General features: G+C 41.9%; 1 protein-coding gene and 1 long non-coding RNA gene across 9 annotated transcripts in view; one reads left to right on the top strand and one right to left on the bottom strand.

The window, feature by feature from the left end:
- The window catches only part of RERE (arginine-glutamic acid dipeptide repeats), a 523,083-nt gene that overhangs the window by 441,198 nt on the left and 58,146 nt on the right, over nt 1-23,739 (top strand). For all 8 annotated transcript variants that reach the window (XM_060201410.1, XM_060201416.1, XM_060201414.1 and 5 more), the window contains one exon: nt 2,425-2,505. In XM_060201410.1, the coding sequence (XP_060057393.1) occupies nt 2,425-2,505 (81 nt within the window). The remainder of the gene's footprint in view (nt 1-2,424; nt 2,506-23,739) is intronic.
- LOC132541330 (uncharacterized) overlaps nt 4,337-23,739 on the bottom strand; it is a 42,440-nt gene continuing 23,037 nt past the window's right edge. The window contains exon 2 of the long non-coding RNA XR_009552502.1: nt 4,337-4,543. This is a non-coding gene — a long non-coding RNA (uncharacterized LOC132541330). The remainder of the gene's footprint in view (nt 4,544-23,739) is intronic.

Below are 23,739 nucleotides of genomic sequence, written 5' to 3'. Positions count from 1 at the left end.
ATGGCCTGCCTCCTCCTAATTCCTCACTTTGAAGGCCTGCAGGAGCCTACCTGGCAAGTTCCTGCTCTTCCTTGTCAACTTCCTTTTAAGACTGAGGAGTAAGTAGCTTCCTCCTTCAAGTCCCACCCACTGCCCTTTGTTCTAAGGAGTTTTTCTTAAGTGCCTGGAGATTGGTCTGTTTACCTTTCTGCCACTGGTGAACTGGAACTCTTTGAGGGAAGGGCTGTTATTACCCTCCCCCCCCCCCAACTCTGCACAAAGCTTGTTGATCCTTGGAAAGACACTTTTGATAAGTAACAAAGGTAGTTTTCCTGCTGATGGAGGGCAGGGAGCTTATATAAGTAGAACCAAGTTTCTTTCCAAGAAATTGGTCTTTGGGAACAGAGTTATGTTTGGAGGGGTGCTGGGGAGTTGCTATCTAAATTTAAGTACAGTGGCTGAAATAGGTGGTCCTTGACAGGTCTTTATTATTTTAATATATATATTTGCCATTCTGAGTCAGGGAGAGGTAAAGACACCATAGCACAGCATTGACGCTTCTTCCAATTAGACAGGCTTAAACCTGGCTTCTCTACGACAAGGCAGGCCCACTATCCATCCAAGTGGGCTATTTTGCCATCCACCTCGATAGATATTTGCTCCATACGAAGTATATACTTATTATTAAAAACGATGAGCCGTGCCTCAGGAAGCAATGAGATCTGGAAATGCAAAGTCTCCAGAAACGGAGGTTTGCACGTTGGTCTTGCAAGCCAAGTCTGGCTCATCACATAATTTGCCCGGCTGATCTCAAACCCGGGGAGTGGGAGGGACTCACTTCTCCTAGTGGGCAGGTGATTTATTGCCTGGGAAGCTTCTGCGGTGATTTACTTGTGAAGCAGATCCCTGCGAGGTGCCGGCAAATGCCTGGGCCAAGCGGGAGCGGCCGCCCACAACCCCAGCCGGAAGGGATGGTGGGGGTCATCAGGGCCAGCCCCCATTTCGCAACCGAGGGCAGTGGGCGTGTGGTGGTGTTGCTGCTGACTCTGCCCCGGTGGCGGAGAGTGGACTGGAGAGGAGGCGCAGGCCTAGGAGACCCCATCCCCGCGGGTGCCCTCTGCTCTAGCTCGCCGCGGTAGGAAGTTTCTTAGCTTCCGTGGTTGGATTTACTCCCTGCCTGGAGGGAGGAAACATATCTGGAGGTGGGAGCGGGGGCGGTGGTGGGAGCTCTGGTTGCGGGCCGGCACTGATCCCCAGACGGGGGCCAGAGCACTGGGGCCCAGCGAGAGGCATGGCAATCCAGGCCGCCTTTTGCAGCCGGCCGCGGTCGCCGCTGCGCCGGGCTCTGCGCGCCTCACTTCAGCCTCCTCCCCTGGCGGCGGCCGCGGCGGCGGCGGCGGCCCCAGCCCCAGCCCCAGCCCCAGCCCCAGCCCCAGCCCCAGCCCCGCGCCCCCCGCGCCCAACGCCGCGCGGCCCCGCCGCGGTCACACGCTGAGCCGCCCGCGGCCGCCTCCGCCCTACGCTTTGTGGAGCTGGAGCCGAGTGACGGGCGCGGCCTCTCGCGGCCCAGGACCTTGAGCCCGGCGGGCGCTGGTCCGACGTACCTGTGGCTGCCGGGGCCGCCTGCGCGGGTCTGCCTGGAAGTGCTGCGGGGGTCGGACGTGTGAGGCGGGCTGCGAGCCCCAGGTGGGATCTAAGGGTGGTGGCTAGACCCGACCCCTTCGGGGTGGGGAGGGACTGCCCGAGAGGAATGGGACAAAGTGAAAGTCTGTCTAGTCTTGGGGCTTTTCTGCGACTGCCAAAGAAATGGTGTTGAGGGTATATGAGGGGTGTCGGAGAGAAGAAAGAGGTGCTGATGGGTCATTTTGGGTGGCTTGAAGTGGCTTTTAATGATGGAGATCGCGGGGCAGGCCAGCCGAGATTTGGGCTCCTAGTTGGGCTTCTGCGATATGGGTTCCTTGTGAATTCCTTGGATTAACGAAACGGGCCTTTTAACCCTCAAGGGTTTCCATCTGGAGAAAAGTCTCCAGGTTTGGTGCCATTTTCCACCTTCGACATTCTGAGAAGCTTTCGTTCTCAGATGGAAAGCATTTGTGTTTTATTGATGGACGGAGCATATTTATTGTTTATCCCGTATCTTAGTGGACGGTCTTGTGTGTGGCATGGAGGATATAAATTGCTTCTAGCCTCAGACACAGAATGTCTTTCTAAACATATTTCCCTGTATGGTGCTGGAATTGGGGTTCTGATGAAGGTTTTAGGGGGCCAGCCTGGTCAGTGGGTCCCAGCTGTGCTGCTGAAATATTCACCCAGCCTAGTTAGTCAATATTCCCTAGCTAAGACTTTTGTGGTTGTTATTCTGCTGATTGCAGATATCTTTGCTTTGCTGACATCCTGTTTTGTTTTGGGTTCTAACATCCCATTTGTTGTTTCTTTTTATCACAGAAACGCTTCGTTAAGGGGCTCAGGCAGTACGGCAAGAACTTCTTCAGAATTAGAAAGGAGCTGCTTCCCAATAAGGAAACAGTGAGTACAATTGGACTTTATGTAACTTGATTTTTTTTTTTCTCTTTGCTCCTGCTGCTTCTCCTCACTTGATCTTATGAAATGGTTTCCTTTAACCCTGTATTGAGCTCAGATGCAGGCTGGCCTTTAGATTCTATTAAATTTACTTCCTTTACTCTTAGTTTAACTCAAGATTTTAATACAGTAACAGATTATGTGCATTCCCAAAAGAAATTGGTCTTGGTGAACAGTTATGTATTTGGAGGAGGGAGATGAAGGTGTTAGGGTACTGATATCTAATTTTAAATACAGTGGCTGAAATAGGAAATGTCATCACTAATTTGACTTACTTATTGACAAAAGTCATCAAACATTAAATAAGAGGTTTGTAGTACATATGCTTTGAATATTACTGCAACTTAAAATAACAATGCTGCTACTTTTTGAAGAATAGTTTTATCTCTAATTTCCCAGGACTAAATGTTTTCACTTTTTTTTTTTAACCAGAATACTGCTCAGCTTTGGCTTATGATGGTGCTGGGGATTGAACCTGAAACTTTGGATTCTCCGGCATGCTAGGAGTTTCTTTGCATGACCATTATCCTGTCTACCCCTGCCCCTAAATGTTTTCACTTGTTATTGGGCAGAGATAAACAAAGATTCTTTTAAATTGTTTAAGTGAAGCCTTGAAAGAGTCCTTTGATATTTCATAAAGCTGAGAGTCACTTCTGATGAATAGGCTTGATAAACTTGGAATAGGAGTGTTTGGTGAAGAAACTTCTGAGTAAAATTATGTGAAGAGAATGCTACCCAGGGCTTCAGCTTTATTTACCTCTAATTTCTTACATGTGGCATTGGAATAGGTGACAAAGAGCTAATTCAGGTTAATTCAAGGAAGAGAGAGACTGGGAGTGGAATACCAGTTTCTAGTGATCCTTGATTGAAGCAGAGTCCAGTAGCTATTTTGTTGTTAGAAGGTATAAGGGGGATTTAATCTGCATTGATATTGGTCCCTCCCCTCAGCAGTGGAAGGAGTTTGAAGACTCCATTATGAAAGTTGATGGGTTGGTTTTCTCTTTGGGGTCGGAGGCGTTCTTTGATTACCCCCTCCCCTTTTTTATTTTTAGAGGAGAGAGATGGATAGACTGACTCCAGACTACTACTTAACTCTGTCATGTTCAGGATTAAACCTGGGACCACTGGGGCTTTAAGCATGCAAGTCTGGTAAACTACCAGTGCTTAACTTCCTGGCCTCCCTCCTTTTATTATTTATTTATTTATTTTATGATTTTTGAATACTTTTCTATATAATGCTTAAGAATAGCAATACTTTGTGGCCTGGGAGGTGGTACAGTGGATTAAGTGTGGAACTTTTCAGCATGAAGTTCTGAGTTTGATCCCCAGCATGGCATGTGCAACAGTGATAGTTTTTTTTCTCACCCCTGTCTTTTGATCAGTAAATTAATAGGTCTTAAAAATGAAAAAGGATAGGAGGTTGGGTGGTGGTGCATCTGGTTGAGTGCACATGTTACAATGGGCTAGATTCAAGTCCTGATCTCCACCTGCAGGGAGAAAGCTTTGTGAGTGGTAAAGCAATGCTGCAGGTGTCTCTTTCCCTCTCTATCCCCTCTATACCTCCCGATTTCTGACTGCCTCTACCCAATAAATAAATAAAGATTAAAACAAATAAAAAGGATAACAATCATTCCTGAGGCTCTGAGCTTCAGGCAAAAATCTCATAAATTGATGATTTGCATTAATCAGTCATAAATACTTATAATTAGTCAATCATAAATAAACTTACAATGTGTATTATACATCTACTTGTGCTAAGATGGATCATTTTTTTAAATTTTTTTATATTTATTTATTTATTCCCTTTTGTTGCCCTTGTTGTTTTATTGTTGTGGTTATTATTGTTGTTGTTGTTGTTGGATAGGACAGAGAGAAATGGAGAGAGGAGGGGAAGACAGAGAGGAGGAGAGAAAGATAGACACCTGCAGACCTGCTTCACCGCCTGTGAAGCGACTCCCCTGCAGGTGGGGAGCCGGGGTTCAAACTGGGATCCTTATGCCGGTCCTTGTGCTTTGCGCCACCTGCGCTTAACCCGCTGCGCTACAGCCGGACTCCCAAGATGGATCATTTTTATGATGGTTTTATTTTATTATTTTAAAAATATTTACTCCCTCTTGTTGCCCTTGTTTTATTGTAGTTATTATTGTTGTTATTGATGTCATCATTGTTAGATAGGACAGAGAAATGGAGAGAGGAGGGGAGACAGAGTGGAGGGGGAGAGAAAGATAGACACCTGCAGACCTGCTTCACCGCCTGTGAAGCGACTCTCCTGCAGGTGGGGAGCCGGGGGCTCGAACCAGGATCCTTATGCCGGTCCTTGCGATTCGCAGTACGTACGGTTAACCCGCTGCGCTACCGCCCGACTCCCTTTGATGATTTTAAAAAGAACTATTTATGGGGTGGGGGTAGGTGACATTATGATTATATGCAGAAACTCTCATGTCTGAGGATCCAAAGTCCCAGGTTCAATACTCTGCACCACCATAAGCCAAAGCTGAGCTGTTCTCTGGTTAAAAAAAAAAGGGGGGGGGGGTTGTCTTGTAGTAGCGCAGTGGGTTAAGCCCACATGGCACGAAGTGCAAGGACTGGAGTAATGATCCCAGTTCAAGTCCCTGGCTCCCCACCTTTAGGAGGGAAGCTTCATAAGTGGTGAAGCAGGTCTGCAGGTGTCTAACAACAATGACAACAATAACAACAATTATAATAACCTTAACAATGATACAAAGGCAACAAAAGGGGGAAAAAAAACTTTCCAGGAGCAGTGGATTCGTAGTGCAGACGAGCCCCAGCAATAACCCTGGAGGCAAAAAAAAAAACCTTTATAAACTTTTAACTTACTGTGTAATATACCTATATAGTGAGAAGAAATAGTGTTTTATTTTTCACCCCTAGAATATCGGTTTTTTGAAATATGATATGTACCTTTAAAAAACTAAAATGCTTTTACTGAAGTATAGGAATTTTGGCTTGACTAAGTTGGAGTGAAAGTGAGAGAGACCAGAGTGCCAGCCTGGTGGTGGTGTACCTGGATGAATACATGATATGCACAAGGATCAGGGTTCAAGTCCCTAGTCCCCACTTGCAGAGGGGAAAGCGTCATAAATGGTGAACCTGTGCTGCAGGTGTTTTTCTTTTTTTATGGGGGGATTAATAGTTGAAAATAAATACAGTTGTTGGTACATGTATAACATTTCTCAGTTATTTCTGTTTCTCTTTCACCCTATCTCCCCCTTCCCTCTTGACTTCTCTGTCTCCAATAAATAAAAAAACATAAACTAAATAACAAAGAAAATGGAAGATGATTAGGTAGATCTGATCATTTAGCAAATCACTTGATGGGCAAGATTATATCCTGTGTTCTATGAAAAATTGCAAATCAAAAAAATTGGGTATGAGAAATTGCTTAATAATCTTTTCATTTTGAAAAATGAAATTATAATTGTAGATTCAACATTAGACTTAAAAATCTACTGGCAAGTGGTCCAGGAGGTGCGGAAGTGGGTAATGCTGGACTATCAACCATGAGGTCCCGAGTTTGATCCCCAGCAGCATGTGTACCAGAATGATGTTTTTTTTCTTTCTGCAGCGCCCCCCCCCCCCCATTAATAAATAGAATCTAACAAATTTTAAGGCAGAGAGAGAGGGAGGGAGGATAAGAACACCACTCTGGAACAACATTTTGGAATCAAAGTAAGGACCTCATGCTTGAGAGTCCAATGTTTTTTGGTGTTTTATTTATTTATTTATTTATTTATTTATTGTCTCCAGGGTTACTGTTGGGGCTCAGTGCCTGCACTACGAATCCACTGCTCCTGGAGGCCATTTTTTTCCCTTTTGTTGCCCTTGTTGTTTATCTGTGTTGTCGTTACTATCATTGTTATCGTCATTGTTGGATAGGACAGAGAAATTGAGAGAGATGGGGAAGACAGAAAGCAGGAGAGAAAGACACCTGCAGACCTGCTTCACTGCCTATGAAGCGACTCCGCTGCAGGTGGGGAGCCAGGGGCTCAAACTGGGATCCTTACACTGGTCCTTGCGCTTGGCGCCTCGAGCACTTAACCCGCTGCGCTACTGCCGGGCCCCCTGCTTTATCTATTAATGTCACCTCCCAGGCTGCTTATCCCTCATACTTTAACCTAACTAAATATCCTCTAACGTTTTTTCCTGTTATTCCTAGTTGCCCCTGGTTCTTCTAATGGTGTCTCACTTAACATACAGCCCATAAAGTAGTTCCTAGAACATCAACCTTTTGTATTAGCTCTCTGGCACCTCTTTCCTGATACCCTTCCCTGTCACCACTCTGCTATCCCCATTTCCCAACTTCTCTGGCACCTGGCAGTCTTTCTGTTACCTATTTCTTTTTCTGGACCCAGTGATACTTACGGAAGAGTTGGTTGCAATACTGCAGTTTATGACTCATTTTGGCTAAGCCTTCCTATTCTCTTGCATAGAATTGGAGACCTATTCTAAACAGCTTGGAGAGACAGTCTTGTTATATTTTCCTTAGTTGTCAACATATCCAGGCTAATCATTCACAACTCAGAGGAAGGCAAAGCTTATTTATTTATTTTATTTCATCTTTGCTGTAGAAGGTGAGAAAAATTGCAAGTGCCAGTGTTTTTGGTTCAGAATTTTCTTGATAGAAATCTTCATGCCTGTTTTATAGCAAATCCTTCTTGTCTAGATCAGTTCCACATTCTTATCTATTTACTGGGATTACTAACTCTTCTGTGCTATTCACAACTGACTTAAAACTTCAGAAGGGTGTCAGCATCCAAAAGAACTTGATTGGGCATGAGTGAGAAGGATCAGCAGACCTATGTTCTATTTTTGGTCTTACCGTAACTATAGTACTTGATCTCTCTTAGTGTGCAGTCTGCTTTGAGCTCTTCAATCAGAAGTTCAGGTCAAATCCTAACGGCTAGCGCACCCCCCCACCCCCCCAACACTGCTAAGCTCTGAGGTGGTGTGGTGGTGCAGGGGGATTGAAACTGGGGCCTTGCAGCCTCTGGCTTGAAGATATTTTTGTATAAACATTAAGTTGTCTTCCTCATTCCAGTTTGTACATCTTTTATAGTCTTTGTGCCTCGACAAACATGGTTCTTGCCTGCTATGGGCCATAATAGTCTTCAACTTCTTTGTCCTTGGATGTCCTTTTCTATGAAATAGAGTCATCCTTCCTACCCCTTAGAATTGTTTTAAGAATTTAAACGAAATGTTTATACAGAGTGCATTAGAAAATTGTGTTTCCCACCTGTTCCCAATATAAAGTAGCTAAATGCTGTGAACAGTATCAATTTATTTTTCATATCCTCCTCCTCTTCACCAGCTCTGATTTGTGGTGGTGTGGGGTTGAACCTGGGACACCATAGAGCCTCAGGCATGAAAGTCTTTTTCATAACCATTATGCGATTTCCCCCTACACTTCTTTTTCTTCTTTTTCTTTCTTTTTTTTTTCTTTTTGGCTCCTCAAGGAATATCTTTTTATTTATTTTTTTATTTCTTTATTGGGGAATTAATGTTTTACATTCAACAGTAAATACAATAGTTTGTACATGCATAACATTTCTCAGTTTTCCATGTAACAGTACAACCACCATTAGGACCTTTGTCATCCTTCCTGGAGCTATATTCTCCCCACCTACTCACCCCAGAGTGTTTTACTTTTGTTGATTGTTAAGTGTTACTTTAATTCCACTGTGGTCTGAGAAGATGCTTGGGATGATTTCAATGCTCTTGAATTTGCTGATGCTGTCTTTGTGGCCTAACATATGGTCTATCCTTGAGAATGACCCATGTGGACTTGAGTATGTGTATTCCAGTTTCTTGGGGTGAATGATTCTGAAAATGTCCAATAGTTCTAGTTTATCATTTAGCTCCCTCATGTCTTTATTGATTTTCTGCCTGGATGATCTGTCAGTTTGAGAGAGTAGAGTGTTGAAGTCCCATACTATGACTGTGTTGGTCTTAATATATTGCTGTAGCTCTTTCAGTAGATGTTTGATGTATTTAGATGGCTTCTCATTGGGTTCATAGATGTTACTAACTGTTACATCCTCTTGATTGACGGATCCTCTGAGCATTAAGTAACGTCTTTTTTTATTTTATTTATTTTAAAGCCTGTCGTGTCAGATATGAGAATAGCTGTTCCTGCCCTTTTTTTGTGGGCCTTTGTCTTCTATGATAGTTTTCCATCCTTTCACGTTGAGTCTGTGTTTGTCTTGTTGAGTTAGGTGGGTTTCCTGTAGACAGCATATTGTTAGGTTGTGTTTTCTGATCCATCTTCCTACTCTGTGCCTTTTAAAAGGTGAATTCAGGCCACTGACATTTATTGTTATCAAAGATTGAAAATATTTTGACACCATTCTTATAGAGTTTTAGAGTGTTGCTATATGGCCTATTTATGATGGTCTGACTATTTATAGGAGACCTTTCAGAACTTCTTTCAGGACAGGCTTGGTGATAGTTGATTCTTTCAACTGTTGCTTGTCTGAGAAGGTTTTTATGCCTCCATCTAGTCTGAATGACAGTGTAGCAGGATACAGTATTCACAGTTGAAAGCCTTTCTCATTGAGCACTCGATAGTTAGCTTGTCATTCTCTTCTGGCCTGTAGTGTTTGTGTGGAGAAGTCTACTGCTAATTTTATGGGTTTTCCTCTGTAGGTGACTCTTTGTTTTTCTCTTGCAGCCTTCAGGATCCTTTCTTTATCCTTATTCCTTTCCATTCTAAATATGATGTGTCTTTGTGTCTTTAAGTCTGGGTTAATTCTGTTTGGGACCCTCTGGGCTTCTTGAACCTTTATGTCTTTGATGTTGTCTAGACTAGAGAAGTTCTCAGCTATTATGTCCTGAAGAATGCTTTCTTCCTCTCCCTCTCTTTCTTCCTCTGGTAAGCCAATAATGTGTATATTATTTCTTTTGAAGTTATCCCATAGGTCTCTGTTGTTGTTTTCAGTATCTCTTAATCTCTTTTTGAGATCTCTTACTTCTTTTTTACCTGTCTCTAATTTGTCCTTGATCTTGCTAATTCTGTCTTCAGCCTCATTTATTCTATTCTCTCTTCCCTCTACTGTTTTCTGGAGTTCATCTATTTTGTTTCCCTGTTCTGATACTGTTTTAGCTTGTTCAGCTAGTTGTGCTCTTAGCTCAGCTATTTCAGCTTTCTGCTGTCTAATAACCTTGAGATAGTGTTTTCTTCCAGAGTCTCATTTGTTGTTTCTCCATTTCTTTTTTTTACTATTTATTTATTCCCTTTTGATGCCCTTGTTTTTTTATTGTTGTAGTTATTGTTGTTGTTATTGATGTCATCGATATGTTAGACAGGACAGAGAGAAATGGCAAGAGGTGGGGAAGACTGGGAGAGAGACACCTGCCTACCTGCTTCACGCCTGTAAAGCGACTGCCCTGCAGGTGGGGAGCCAGGGGCTTGAACCAGGATCATAATGCAGGTCCTTGGGCTTTGCGCCATGTGCGCTTAACCTGCTGCGCTACCGCCGGACTCCCTGTTTCTGCATTTTTGATGACAATTCTTTCAAACTCTTTACTCACTCCTGTGATTATTTCCTTAACTAGTGTTTGGATGTTGACCTCATTATTTTGTGCTTCAATCTCCAGGGAGCTTTTAGCTGGTTCATTTCTCCAATATTTCTTCTTGTTGGTTTAACCATTCTATATGGTATGTTATGAGGTCCCTTTCTTAGTACTTTTCAAATTACTGATCACTCTTGCCTGGATTGACTTGTGTCTAAGTAAGGTAATTAAAGTGTTCACAGTTATGGAAATTGACAGTTGTTTCAATAGTATTTTAATCCCTGAGTTGGAGCTCAGTGGCTTAAAAGCCTCTTTTGTTCTTTTTCTTCCCTGTAGGCTATGGGAGCCTGAGGGCTTTTAAACTATAAGTAGACTTCTTAGCTTAATCACTGACTCCTGACCAAGAGATAAAGTAGGGTGGGCCAGAGATAATCCAGGGGTTATGCAAAGAGACTCTCACAGTGCCACTTCTAGGCCACTGAGGTATAGATCTCCTGAATTTCCTGGTTAGTTCTCTGTCCCCTATATCAGCACAGGGCCTCCCTGTAGCTGCTCCAGATTCTGAGGGCAGTGGTATTGGAGACTAACAGTTTCATTTGATGAGTCTTAGAGGAGTCCTCTCCTCCCTTCAGCTGTCTTTTTGTTGGTGAAACAGACTGGAGGTGGTGTCTCAACTGGTAAACTGCCTGATGGTTACCAGCCACTTAATCTCTCCCTGGGCTCCTTTTTTTTTTTTTTTAATAATTTATTTCTTTATTGGGGAATTAATGCTTTATATTCAACAGTAAATACAATAGTTTGTATATGCATAACATTCCCCAGATTCCCATTTAACAATACAACCCCCACTATGTCATTCATCATCTTTCATGGACCTGTATTCTCCCCACCCACCCACCCACCCCAGAGTCTTTTACTTTGGTGCAATACGCCAACTCCAGTTCAGGTTCTAATTGTGTTTTCTTTTCTAATCTTGTTTTTCAACTTCGGCCTGAGAGTGAGATCATCCCATATTCATCCTTCTGTTTCTGACTTATTTCACTCAACATGATTTTTTCAAGGTCCATCCAAGATCGGCTGAAAACGGTGAAGTCATCATTTTTTACAGCTGAGTAGTATTCCATTGTGTATATATACCACAACTTGCTCAGCCACTCATCTGTTGTTGGACACCTGGGTTGCTTCCAGGTTTTGGCTATTGCAAATTGTGCTGCCAAGAACATATGTGTACACAGATCTTTTTGGATGGATGTGTTGGGTTCCTTAGGATATATCCCCAGGAGGGGAATTGCAGGGTCATAGGGTAGGTCCGTTTCTAGCCTTCTGAGAGTTCTCCAGAGTGTTCTCCACAGAGGTTGGACCAGTTTACATCTCGGCTCCTTTCTATCCATGAGCCATGCATATTTTCAATCACTGGTGATTTGGTGGGTTCCTGAAATCGTTCTAGTCCGGTCCTGTTGTGGTCCTAGTTGTGTATTCTTAGTTGACCTGGGAGAGGCCTGGCCTGGCCTGGCCTGGCCTGGCCTGGCCTGGCCTTCCCTTCCCTTCCCTTCCCTTCCCTTCCCTTCCCTTCCCTCCCCTCCCCTCCCCTCCCCTCCCCTCCCCTCCCTTCTCCCTCCCCCTCCCCCCTCCCCTCCCTTCTCCCTCCCCCTCCCATCCCCTCCCTTCTCCCTCCCCCTCCCCTCCCTTCTCCCTCCCCCTCCCCTCCCCTCCCCTCCCTTCTCCCTCCCCCTCACCCTCCCCTCCCTTCTCCCTCCCCCAACCCCAAACCCTCCCCCCTCCCCCTTCCCTTTCCTTTCCTGTCTTCTTCTTCTCCTCCTCCTCCTCCTCCTTTTTTTTTTTTTTTTTACCAGAGCACTGTTCAATTCTGGCTTATGGTGTTGTGAGTGATTGAACCTGGGACTTAGAAGCCTTAGTTATTTTTCAATTGTAATCATATAGGAAACTGATGTGAATCTATATGAAGTAAATTACCTGTTTTTCATGAAATCTCTTTTGCCAGAAAAACTTAATTGAAAAAAAATGAAGAATAAACATCTCTGTTGAAGCTTTAGTGAGGAGACTCCATACTTACCAGTTCATTTTTATTTTATTTTACTTGGTTATATGCTTATTTTTTAGAAACAGGAGGCAGAGAATGAAAGACTGAAGCACCAAAGCCTCTTTTAATGCAGTGGGGGCCAGGCTTAAATTTAGATTGCACACATGGCAAAATAACACATTATCCACATCAGCTGTTTCATTGACCCTGTTCTTACCAGTTCATTCAGTGCAGTTTTACGAAGCTTCTTGGTGACATAAACATAAACAGCTTTCCTAGTTCATATGGTTCTAGTGTTTATTACATAGGAGCTAAATCTGGGTTTTTTGTTTGTTTGTTTGTTTTTCCTCCATGGTTATTGCTGGGCTCGGTGCCTGCACCATGAATCCACCGCTCCTGGAGGCCATTCCCCCCCCCCCTTTTGTTGCCCTTGTTGTTGTAGCCTTGTTGTGGTTATTATTATTGCCATTGTTGATGTAGTTCATTGTTGGATAGGACAGAGGGAAATGGAGAGAGGAGGGGAAGACAGAGGGGGAGAGAAAGACACCTGCAGACCTACTTCACCACCTGTGAAGTGACTCCCCTGCAGGTGGGGAGCCGGGGGCTCGAACCAGGATCCTTACGCAGGTCCTTGCGCCTTGCGCCACATGCGCTTAACCCACTGCACCACCGCCCGACCCCCTAAATCTGGATTTTTAAAAAATTTATTTATTTATTTTTTTATTTAAGAAAGGATAAATTAACAACTCCATAGGGTAGGAGGGGTACAACTCCACACAATTCCCACCACCCAATCTCCATATCCCACCCCCTCCCCTGGTAGCTTTCCCATTCTCTATCCCTCTGGGAGCATGGACCCAGGGTCATTGTGGGTTGCAGAAGGTAGAAGGTCTGGCTTCTGTAATTGCTTCCCCAGTGAACATGGGCGTTGACTGGTCAGTCCATACTCCCAGTCTGCCTCTCTCTTTCCCTAATAGGGTGGGTCTCTGGGAAGCGGAGCTCCAGGACATATTGGTGGGGTCTTCAGTCCAGGGAAGCCTGGCCAGCATCCTGATAGCATCTGGAACCTGGTGACTAAAAAGAGAGTTAACATACAAAGCCAAACAAATTGTTGAGTAATCATGGACCCAAAGCTTGGAATAGTGGAGAGGAAGTGTTAGGGGGTACTCACTGCAAATTCTAGTGTACTTCTGCTTTCAGGTATATATTTTGCAGTAGTTATGGATACGTGTGAACATATGCTCTCTCTCACAGAAACTGGTATATATCTAGGTTTTGGGACTTTGTTAGAAAGTGAACCACCTGGGATGGAATTAGAGAATACTATGAAAGGAAAGGTCTCACCCAAGTAATGAAGCTGAAGGGTTGTCATTCCACACCTGAAGTCTTTGGACACAGTCTGAGGTGAAGCATGTTGAGGTGGCAATCGTTGGAATAGTGGAGAGGAAGTGTTAGGGGGTACTCACTGCAAATTCTAGTGTACTTCTGCTTTCAGGTATATATTTTGCAGTAGTTTATGGATACGTGTGAATATATGCTCTCTCTCACAGAAACTGGTATATATCTAGGTTTTGGGACTTTGTTAGAAAGTGAACCACCTGGGATGGAATTAGAGAATACTATGAAAGGAAAGGTCTTAACCGAGTAATGAAGCTGAAGGGTTGTCATTCCACACCTGAAGTCTTTGGACACAGTCTGAAGTGAAGCATGTTGAGGTGGCAATCGTTGTGATTAGGTTGCGATCGCCAGATGAAATATTTGATATGGATTGGGAGAGGCATACGGGAAAGTGGGCCCTAGCCAAAGGTTCCAGGACTGGGGGAAGTAGAGGCTTTATAGTGGAGATATGAGGTCCCTGCTGTCTTAGGGTTCAGAAAGACAATGGATAGTTAATGTTATCATCACATTATTTGGTAATTGGGTAACTTTGAAAAGTCCCCTCGTTAGGGTTTGCTGTACAGTACCCAGTATCTTGTATATAGCTGTGCTAAAATCTGGATTTCCTATGAACACTACTGCCTACTGAAGTGGGAATAGTGGCTGTAGTTGTGGAAAACCAACTGTTTATAGAGGTTTAGTTGAGTGGATACTGTGTTAACCTCATGATACCCAAGAGGATAACTACAAGCCAAATATTTTAGTGTTACCTTTGTACAAATATTCTGTATTTCTATCTTTCTCCCTATTTTCTTTTTTTCTAATATTTTCCCTTGTTTTTTTTTAATTTACTTTCTTTTGTTGGCCTTGTTTTTTTATTGTTGTTATTGATGTCATCATTGTTGTTGGATTGGAGTGAGGAGGGGAAGACAGAGAGGAGAGACCTGCAGACCTGCTTCACCACTTGTGAAGCGACTCCCTGCCAGGTGGGGAACCGGGAGCTCGAACCGGGATCCTTACTCTGGCCCTTGCATTTCACTACATGTGCACTTAACCCACTGCGCTACTGCCTGGCTCCCTAGTTTGGCTTAATGAGGAAAAAGAAATGCAGAGAAATCAGAGCATTGCTCAGTTCTGGGTTATGGTGGTGCTTGGGATTGAACCTGAGACCTCAGGCATGAAAGTCTTTTGCATAATTATTATGCTGTCTCCCTAGCCTTAACTTTGCTCTTTCTTATCTTTTTTTTAAAAAAATATTTTACTTAATTAAAGATAGGAAAGATAGTAGAGAGAAAGAACCAGACATTACTCTGGTACATGTGCTGCCAGGGATTGAACTCTGGATCTCCTGTTTGAGAGTTCAGTGTTTTATCCACTGTGCCACCTCACGGACCTTCTGTTTTTTATCTGTATATTGTCGCTTTAGTTTTACTTTTGAACATGTGGTCCAATTGGGGTTACGCTTTTTTCTTTTTCTTTTTATTGGGGGGGGGTTAATGTTTTACAGTTGACAGTAAATACAGTAGTTTGTACATGCATAACATACAATCCCCACTATGTACTCTGCCATCATGTTCCAGGGCCTGAACCTTCACTGTTACCCACCCTGGAGTCTTACTTTGGTGCAGTACACCAACTCCAGTCCACATTCTGCTTAGTATTTTTTTTTAAGTTTTTATTTATTTATTCATGAGAAATGATAGGAGAGAGAGAGAGAGAATGAGACATCACTCAGTACATGTGCTGCCGATTGAACTCAGGAATTCATGCTTGAGAGTCCAAAGCCTTATCCACTGTGCCACCTCCTGGACCACATTAATAGTTTGTTTTTTAAATTTTTTAAAAAAATATGTATTCATTTATTTTTTTTTTTTACCAGAGTGCTGCTCAGCTCTGGCTTCTGGTGGTGTTGTGCACTGAACCTAGGACTTCAGAGCCTCAGGCAGGAGAGTCTTTGCATAACCATAATGCTATCTACCCTGCCCCTTAGTGTTTTCTCTTCTGATCTTGTTTTACAACTTTTGCCTATGAGTGAGATCATCCCATATTCATCCTTCTCTTTCTGACTTAACTCACTTAACAAGATTCTTTCAAGCTCTATCCCAGACAGGTTAAAAAAAAAAAAGTGAAATCACTATTTTTGATAGCTGAGTAGTATTCCATTTTGTATATATACTACAACATACTCAGCCACTTATCTCTTGTTAGACACCTGGGTTGCTTCCAGGTTTTGGCTATTAACAAATTGTGCTACTATGAACATAGGTATACTCAATCCTTTTGATGGGTGTGTTTGGTTCCTTAGGATATATCTCCAGGAGAGGAATTGCAAGGCTATAGGGTAGGTCCATTTCTAGCCGCCTTTTTTTTTTTTTAATTTCTTTATTGGGGGATTAATGTTTTACAGTTGACAGTAAATATAAATAGTTTTTACATGCATAACATTTCTCAGCTTTCCAAATAACAATACAACTCCCACTAGGTCCTCTATCATCCTTTTTGGACCTGTACTCTCCTCTCCACCCACCCACCCCAGAGTCTTTTACTTTGGTGCAATACACCAACTCCAGTTCAGGTTCTACTTGTGCTTTCTCTTCTGATCTTGTTTTTCAACTTCTGCCTGAGAGTGAAATCATCCCATATTCATCTTTCTCTTTCTGACTTATTTCACTTAACATGATTTCCTCAAGCTCCATCCAAGATGGACTGAAAACGGTGAAATCATCATTTTTAATAGCTTAGTAGTATTCCATTATGCATATAGGCCACAGCTTGCTCAGTCACTCATCTCTTGTTGGACACCTTGGTTTCTTCCAGGTTTTGGCTATTAACAAATTGTGCTACTATGAACATAGGTATACTCAAATCCTTTTGGATGGGTGTGTTTGGTTCCTTAGGCTCTATCTCCAGGAGAAGAATTGCAGGGCCATAGGGTAGGTCCATTTCTAGCCTTCTGAGAGTTCTCCAGACTGCTCTCCACAGGGGATGGACCAACTGACATTCCTACCAGCTGTGCAGGAGGGTTCCTTTGTCCCCACAACCTCTCTAGCATTTGTTGCTGCTACCTTTTCTGCATATGACATTATCACAGGAGTGAAGTAGTATCTCATTGTTGTCTTTATTTTCATGTTATTTGTTAATAGTACACTAATATCTATTAGAAACTCATTTTTGCCTACTTCTTATTTTCAGTGCTAAATAGTCCATGTGGTTTAATTTTTTAATGATAACTATTTTTTAAGATTTCTTTTCTTATAACCTTTATTTATTATTGGATTAAGACAGAGAAATTAAGAGAGGATGGGGATATAGAGAGGAAAAGAGACGGAGAGACACCTGCGGCCCTACTTTACCACACATGAAACTTTCCCACTGCAGGTGGGGACAAGGGGCTTGAATCCTGGTTGTCGTGCATTTTGTAAAGTGTGCACTCAACTAGGTGCGACATGGCTCAGTCTCAGCTTTATGTATATGTATATTTTAATTTATTTTCCCTTTTGCTGCCCTTTTTTTTTATTGTTGTAGTTGTTGATGTTGTCATTGTTACACAGGACAGAGAGAAATGGAAAAAAGAGGGAAAGACAGAGAGGGAGAGAAGGATAGACACTTTCAGACCTGTTTCACTGCCTGTGAAGCGACCCCCCTACAGGTAGGGAGCTGGGCTCAAACTAGGATCCTTATGTCAGTCCTTGTGCTCCGCACCACATGCGCTTAACCCACTATGCTACAGCCTGACTCCTTTTCTTTATTTTTTATTTTTAACCAGAGCACTGCTCATCTCTAGCTTCTGGTGGTGTAAGGAATTGGACCTGGGACATCGGAGCCTCTGCTTCGTATGAGAGTCTCTTTGTATAATCATTAAGCTCTACCCCTGCCTGCCAGTCCAGTTTTTAAAAATACTTTGTAGAAGCCCCTTTTGTGGTATAATGGTAGAGTTTTGGGCTTGCAAGCATGAGGTCCCATATTTGATCCCTAGTACTGCTTGTGTCAGAGTGATGACACCTCTCTGTCCCTATCACTCTTCTTTTTTCCCTCTGTTTATCTCATGATGTAAATTCTAAATATTTCAAATACATTTTATACCAGCTAAGCAGTATAGTAAGTGGAATGTCTGTCTATAAAACAGAGTACCCAGGGCCAGTGGTGGCACACCTGGTTGAACACACATGTTACAATGTGCAAAGACCCAGGTTCGAGCCCCAGTTTCCCACCTGCAGGGGAAAAGCTTTGCAAGTGAAGAAGCAGGACTGCAGGTGTCTGTCTCTCTTTTTATCACTCCCTTCCCTCTTGATTTCTGGCTGTCTATCCAATAAATAAAGATACTTTAAAAAAAAATGAGGAGTACCCTCTGTGCTCTGCAGGGATCAGCATTAGGGGGGAAAGGTAAACCTCTTGCATGACTGACTGCCACGCTTGACACAGTCTTTGCTAACGCATTCCCACAAAGTGAATTCAAAAGGATGGGAGCTTCTGATTGGCTAATTGGGGAGTATGATTTGTGAACTATTTTATTTATTGATAGAGACAGAAATTGAGAGCAAGGAGGAGATAGAGAGAGCGAGAGACAGACACCTGGAGCACTTCTTGAACCCAGGCAGTAATATGTGGGTTAAAATTAGGGTTTTGAAGTAGACTTTGGGAGACTTGTACTTTTTCCAGAGTGATTTTTTTTTTTCCCCTGGAGCCATTAAATGCTTTTTTTTTTTATTTTCTGATTTTTTTAAATTGGGGAATTAATGTTTTACATTCAACAGTAAGTACAATAGTTTGTACATGCATAACATTCCCCAGTTTCCCATATAACAATACAACCCCTACTAGGTCCTCTGAATCCTTCTTGGACCTGTATTTTCCCCACCCACCCACCCCAGAGTCTTTTACTTTGGTGCGATATGCCAATTCCATTTCAGGTTCTACTTGTGTTTTCTTTTCTGATTAAGAAGGGAAATGTGGGCATTCAAGTTTAGCTATAGGAGCATTCTGTTCATGCAGAATGCTCATATGGCAACCAGAGAGGAAACTCCTTTACCAGAGCAGAGCTCAGCTGTGGCTTATGGTGGTGCGGAGGATTGAACCTGAGATTTTGGAGCCTCAGGCATGACAGTCTGTTTGCATAACCATTATGCTATCTACCCCACCTGACTATACTCTTATAATTCAGTTTTGTAGTGAGACATAAAATTGGGAGTTGACAGTGGTTTTATCTTAATTTCTCACTTTTGAAAATACGTTGTTTTTTGGTCTGGGAGGTGGCGCAGTGGATGAAACACTGGACTCTCAAGCAGAAGGTCCCAAGTTCAATCCCTGGCAGCACATGTGCCAGATTGATATCTGGTTCTTTCTCTCTCTCCTCCTATCTTTCTCATTAATAAATAAAATCTTTAAAAAAGGAAAGAATATGTTATTGGTATTTTTTGTTTGCTCTTTTTTTTTTTTTGGTAATGGAATCCAGAGCCCAGGGAAGGAGCAGCTGATATTTATTTAACTTTGGGGTGACAGAATGAACAATTTAAAATTTTAATTTGAGAACAAGAAAATTAACCACCTTTCTCAGATACATTTCTGGGGATGAATTAGCTAAGTGTGTATGTAACTACTGATTTCTTCTCCCTAGAGAAAGCCACCACACCACCAAAGCTTCCTTCAGTGCAGTGGGGGCTGAGCTCATTCCTGGCTCTTACTTATGGCAAAGCAGTGCACTATCCAAGTGAGCTATTTTCTGACACCTGACTACTAAGTAACTGTTTTATTTCTTCAAGCAGAATATCTTTTACAGTATGACCGCCACCCCCCAACAAAAAATAATTACTGTTAAGAGAGGGGTTTGAAATTGAGTAATCAAGATTCTGTTAATATTAAGTTAAAAAGTAATTAGCATTCAATATGAACTTTCAGCATGAAGTCTTATTTAACTTCATATTATAACCTTAGGTAAACATTTTTCTAGTCTATTAATACCTAATCTAATGTTACATAACAAAGTGTGGACTTCCTGAGTAGCTTGATGCTGTTGAGAACACAAAAATGCTATAACCATATAGCAGTACTTTACTAAGTCTCTGATTTTAAATTATGGTCTGTTACTGCAAATGCTGTTCATCCTCTGTGTTCTCTGTGTGCATTAACACCATCACCTAGAGCTTGCTACAATCGCAGACTCTTGGGCTCTTGACCTGTGGAACGAGAATCTGCACTTTAATAAATTTCTTACAGTAAGGTTTAAGAAAAATGTTTATGTAAGGTTATAAGAATGAATATTTGCTGTATCTTGTGCCTATTCATATGATGTTCTTGTTCTATTTCTTCTATGTTCTTGTTCTATATCTTTCTCTCTCTGGTAGAGGGAGAGAAGGAGGAAAGGAAAGACCTCACAACACTGCATCACCACTCATGAAGCCTCTCCTGTGCAGGTGCTCCTATGTGGTAACCGGGGCTCAGATCTGGGTTCTGTGCACATGGCAAAGTATGCCTTCTGCTGGATGAGCTATCTCTCAGAGCCCCTGTAATTGTCTTTTCTTTCTTTCTTTTTTTTTTTTTAATACCAGAGCACTACTCAGCTCTGGCTTGTGGTGGTGGTGCAGGGGATTTGAACCTGGGACTTTGGAGCCTCAGGTGTGAGAGCCTGTTTGCATAACCATTGTGCCATCTACCCCTGCCCGTAATATTCATTTTTTTCCTCCCCCCCTTGTAATATTCATCCTTAAAATACTCTTGTGACTCAGTGATAGAATTAAGGATTTACAAGCATGAGGTCTCCAGTTTGATCCCTAGCATGCATATGCTACAATCAGTGCTTCTGTGGTTCTGTTTCTCTTAAGAAGTACACATTTATTTCACCAGCATGCATATGCTAAAATACTACTATGGTTCTGTTTCGTTTATTTATTTATTTTTTAAAAATATTTATTCCTTTTTTGTTGCCCTTGTTTTTTATTGTTGTAGTTATTATTGTTGTTGTTATTGATGTTGTTGTTGTTGGATAGGACAGAGAGAAGTGGAGAGAGGAGGGGAAGACAGAGAGGGGTAGAGAAAGACACCTGCAGACCAGCTTCACCGCTTGTGAAGCAACTCCCATGCAGGTGGGGAGCTGGGGACTTTAAACGGGATCCATACGCTGGTTCTTGCGCTTTGGGCCACCTGCGCTTAACCTGTTGCACTACTGCCTGACTCCCTGTTATGTTTCTTTTTATTTATTTATTTTCCCTTTTGTTGCCCTTTTAAAATTTTTTTTGTAGTTATTGTTATTGATGTCGTTAGGACAGAGAGAAATAGAAAGAGGAGAGGAAGACAGAGGGGGAGAGAAAGATAGACACCTGCAGACCTGCTTCACCACCTGTTGAAGTGACTCCCCTGCAGGTGGTGGGGGGGCTCGAACTGGGATTCTTATGCCGGTCCTTGCGCTTTGTGCCACCTGCGCTTAACCCGCTGCGCTACTGCCCAACTCCCCCGTTCTGTTTCTTATGAAGTAAATATTTATTTAAGTTTAACTTTAATTTTGCAGCTTGGGGGTGGGTATTGGATCCTTAAGCATGAGGTCCTGAGTTCTTCTATCTCTGGCATTATATGTGCCAGAGTGATGCTTTGCTCTCCTCTCCTTCCCTCCCCTCCCCTCCCCGTCCTGGGGTAAGCTATCTCCAGTGATAAAAGTCCTTGATAAAGCTTCATTCTTCCCATCTCGTAGCCCCATAATTGTGACTCTCATTGCATTTCATATAAAAAATGTCTTTTCTCTTTGCCTTGTGGCATGTAGTCATTCAGCCTATCTATACCTTATTAATTATCTAATAGAATCCTTTTTATTTGAAGGGATGGTCTCCTGTTAATGAGAGGTTCATATATTTAAGACAGTATTTTCAAATGTTGCTTATTTTCTTGTAGTTCCTTTCCATATGAAGAAGGAATGCAAATACTTTTGGGAAGTTGACAAAATGTATATAGAAACATTTGTATACTTTACCTTTTCTCTTAATAGCTTACCCTCAAGAAGATACAGATAATCTTGGAATTTTCCATTCAAAGCAAAAATGATTGCCAATAGAAACAGGCACTGCATTTTGGCAGCAAGTACTGTGATTCTATAGTCATTACCATGCAGAGGGTTTGTTTCCATTAAAATGGAGCAGAGGCTTGAATCTAAACAGTATGGATATTTGACTGGGCAGTGATCCAGTTTTGAGAGGTAATCTAAGAGAGATTGGCTGATTCCCTTGTGTCAGTGAAGCAGTTAAATATTTTGTATGTAAAAAACGGTACTGTTGTTGGGGGGAAAAGAAAGTATTGAAAAAAAATTTTTATTTTAAACCAAGTCCATGGATATTTACTGTATTCTGTTCTCAGTGTACATGTGTTAGGCCTATCTACATATCCTTATTCTACATATTAGAACAGATGGAAATGGCATGAAAGTACTTGGATTATATGTAATGTATTTTAGAAATTGCATTCAAGGATGCAACATTATTGAATACAGTACTACTTAAAGAGAACAGTTATTTAGTTGTTACTGGTATTCTTACTCTTTAATTTGTTTCGGTCTTGGTTATTTTATGACATTTAAATGGAGTCATTTACAGCTTTAAAAACCTAAACAAAGTTGTCCATTTCATTAACTAATAAAATAAATAGAAGGTTTGAAATGTCTTTTAAAAAGTCTTGTATAAGAAGCTGGATGTACCCAATTGAGTGCACATATTAGAATGGGCAGGAACCCAGGTTCAAAGTTTCTTGAGCAGTGAGGTAGTGCTGCAGATCAGATGTCTTTTTCCCTTCTTTTTTTTTTTTTTTTAATATTTATGTATTATTGGATAAAGACACAGAGACAGAGTGAGAGGGGAGAGGGAGAAAGACAGAGATACCTACAGCACTGCTTCACCTCTCATGAAGCTTCCCCCTGCAGGTGGGACCAGGGGTTTGAATCTTGGTCCCTGTGCACTGTAGCATTTGTGCTCAACCAGGTGCACCACCACCTGGCCCCTTCTACGTCTTTCCTCTCTTTATTTTTAAATATTAACTAATTAATTTAATTATCTTGCCAGAGCACTGCTTACCTAGGACTCCATTAGCCTTAGGCTTGAGAATCTTTTTGCATAACTGTTATGGTATCTACCCCCACCCTCTCTTCTCTACCACCCCCTTGCCTCTCAATTACTCTCTTTCTCTATCCAGTAAATAAATAAATAGACTAAAAAAGAGAGAGAGAAATTATAATTACGGTGATTATGCTCAGTGAGTTTGTCTGTTTGGAGTTCATATTTTCATATCATAAGATCTGTTAACTCATCCTGGGTATGTAAGTCTGCTTTGTCAATACTTTAAAGTATATACAGCTAGTTTTTTAAAGAATGACATTAAAGTCTAGTATTGGAGACTAGGTGGTAAGGCACAGGGTTGAATGCACACATTACTGTCAAAATCAAGTTTATTTGTTTTTTAAAATAATTATTTATTCCCTTTTGTTGTCCTAGTTGTTTTATTGTTGTATTCATTATTGTTGTCGTTGTTGGATAGAACAGAGAGAAATGGAGAGAGATGGGGAAGACAGAGGAGGGGAGAGAAAAACACCTACAGACCTGCTTCACCGCCTGTGAAGTGACTCCCCTGTAGGTGGGGAGCTGGGGGCTCGAACTGGGATCCTTAGCCAGTCCTTGCACTTTGCACCACGTGCACTTAACCTGATGCACTACCGCTCGACTCCCCAAAATCAAGTTTTAAAATATGTCTGTAATCACAATCCTTGAATAATTGGTTCATTTTAATCTTATTTGAAATTGTACTCCTGAGAAATACTTAAGAAAATAGGGTAAAAATTAATTATATAATTTTGAAAAATATAACATTCCCTTCAGTTTTAATCATAGTTGCTCACCAGTACACCCCCCATATTTTTTCTGTTCATAATTTAAAAGCCATTAATTATATTGGTAAAACAATAAAAGTAAGCAGGATAAACTTTCCTTAAGACGTTAGAGTTACATTAAATTAAGTTTTATTTTTCAAATGTTTATTTTTAAATTAAGTAGTAACAGTCTTTGTTATTTTTACCACTTTCTAGCTGTTCAAATGCCTTAAGTCCATATTCTGAACCTTCTATATTGGGGCATAATTCCCAGGATTTGGTCTTTTAGGTATGTGAAACTTCACTGTTGGAAAATAGAGAATATTGTAAGGGATATTTTTTGTACCCACACTGTGCTCTCTGGCTTGAAGTCTGTGAGATTCATCAGGAGGTAATT

This window comes from Erinaceus europaeus, chromosome 11 (assembly GCF_950295315.1).
Source record: "Erinaceus europaeus chromosome 11, mEriEur2.1, whole genome shotgun sequence".
Classification (NCBI taxonomy): Eukaryota; Metazoa; Chordata; class Mammalia; order Eulipotyphla; family Erinaceidae; genus Erinaceus; species Erinaceus europaeus.
This window is presented reverse-complemented; position numbering and strand designations above follow the sequence as displayed.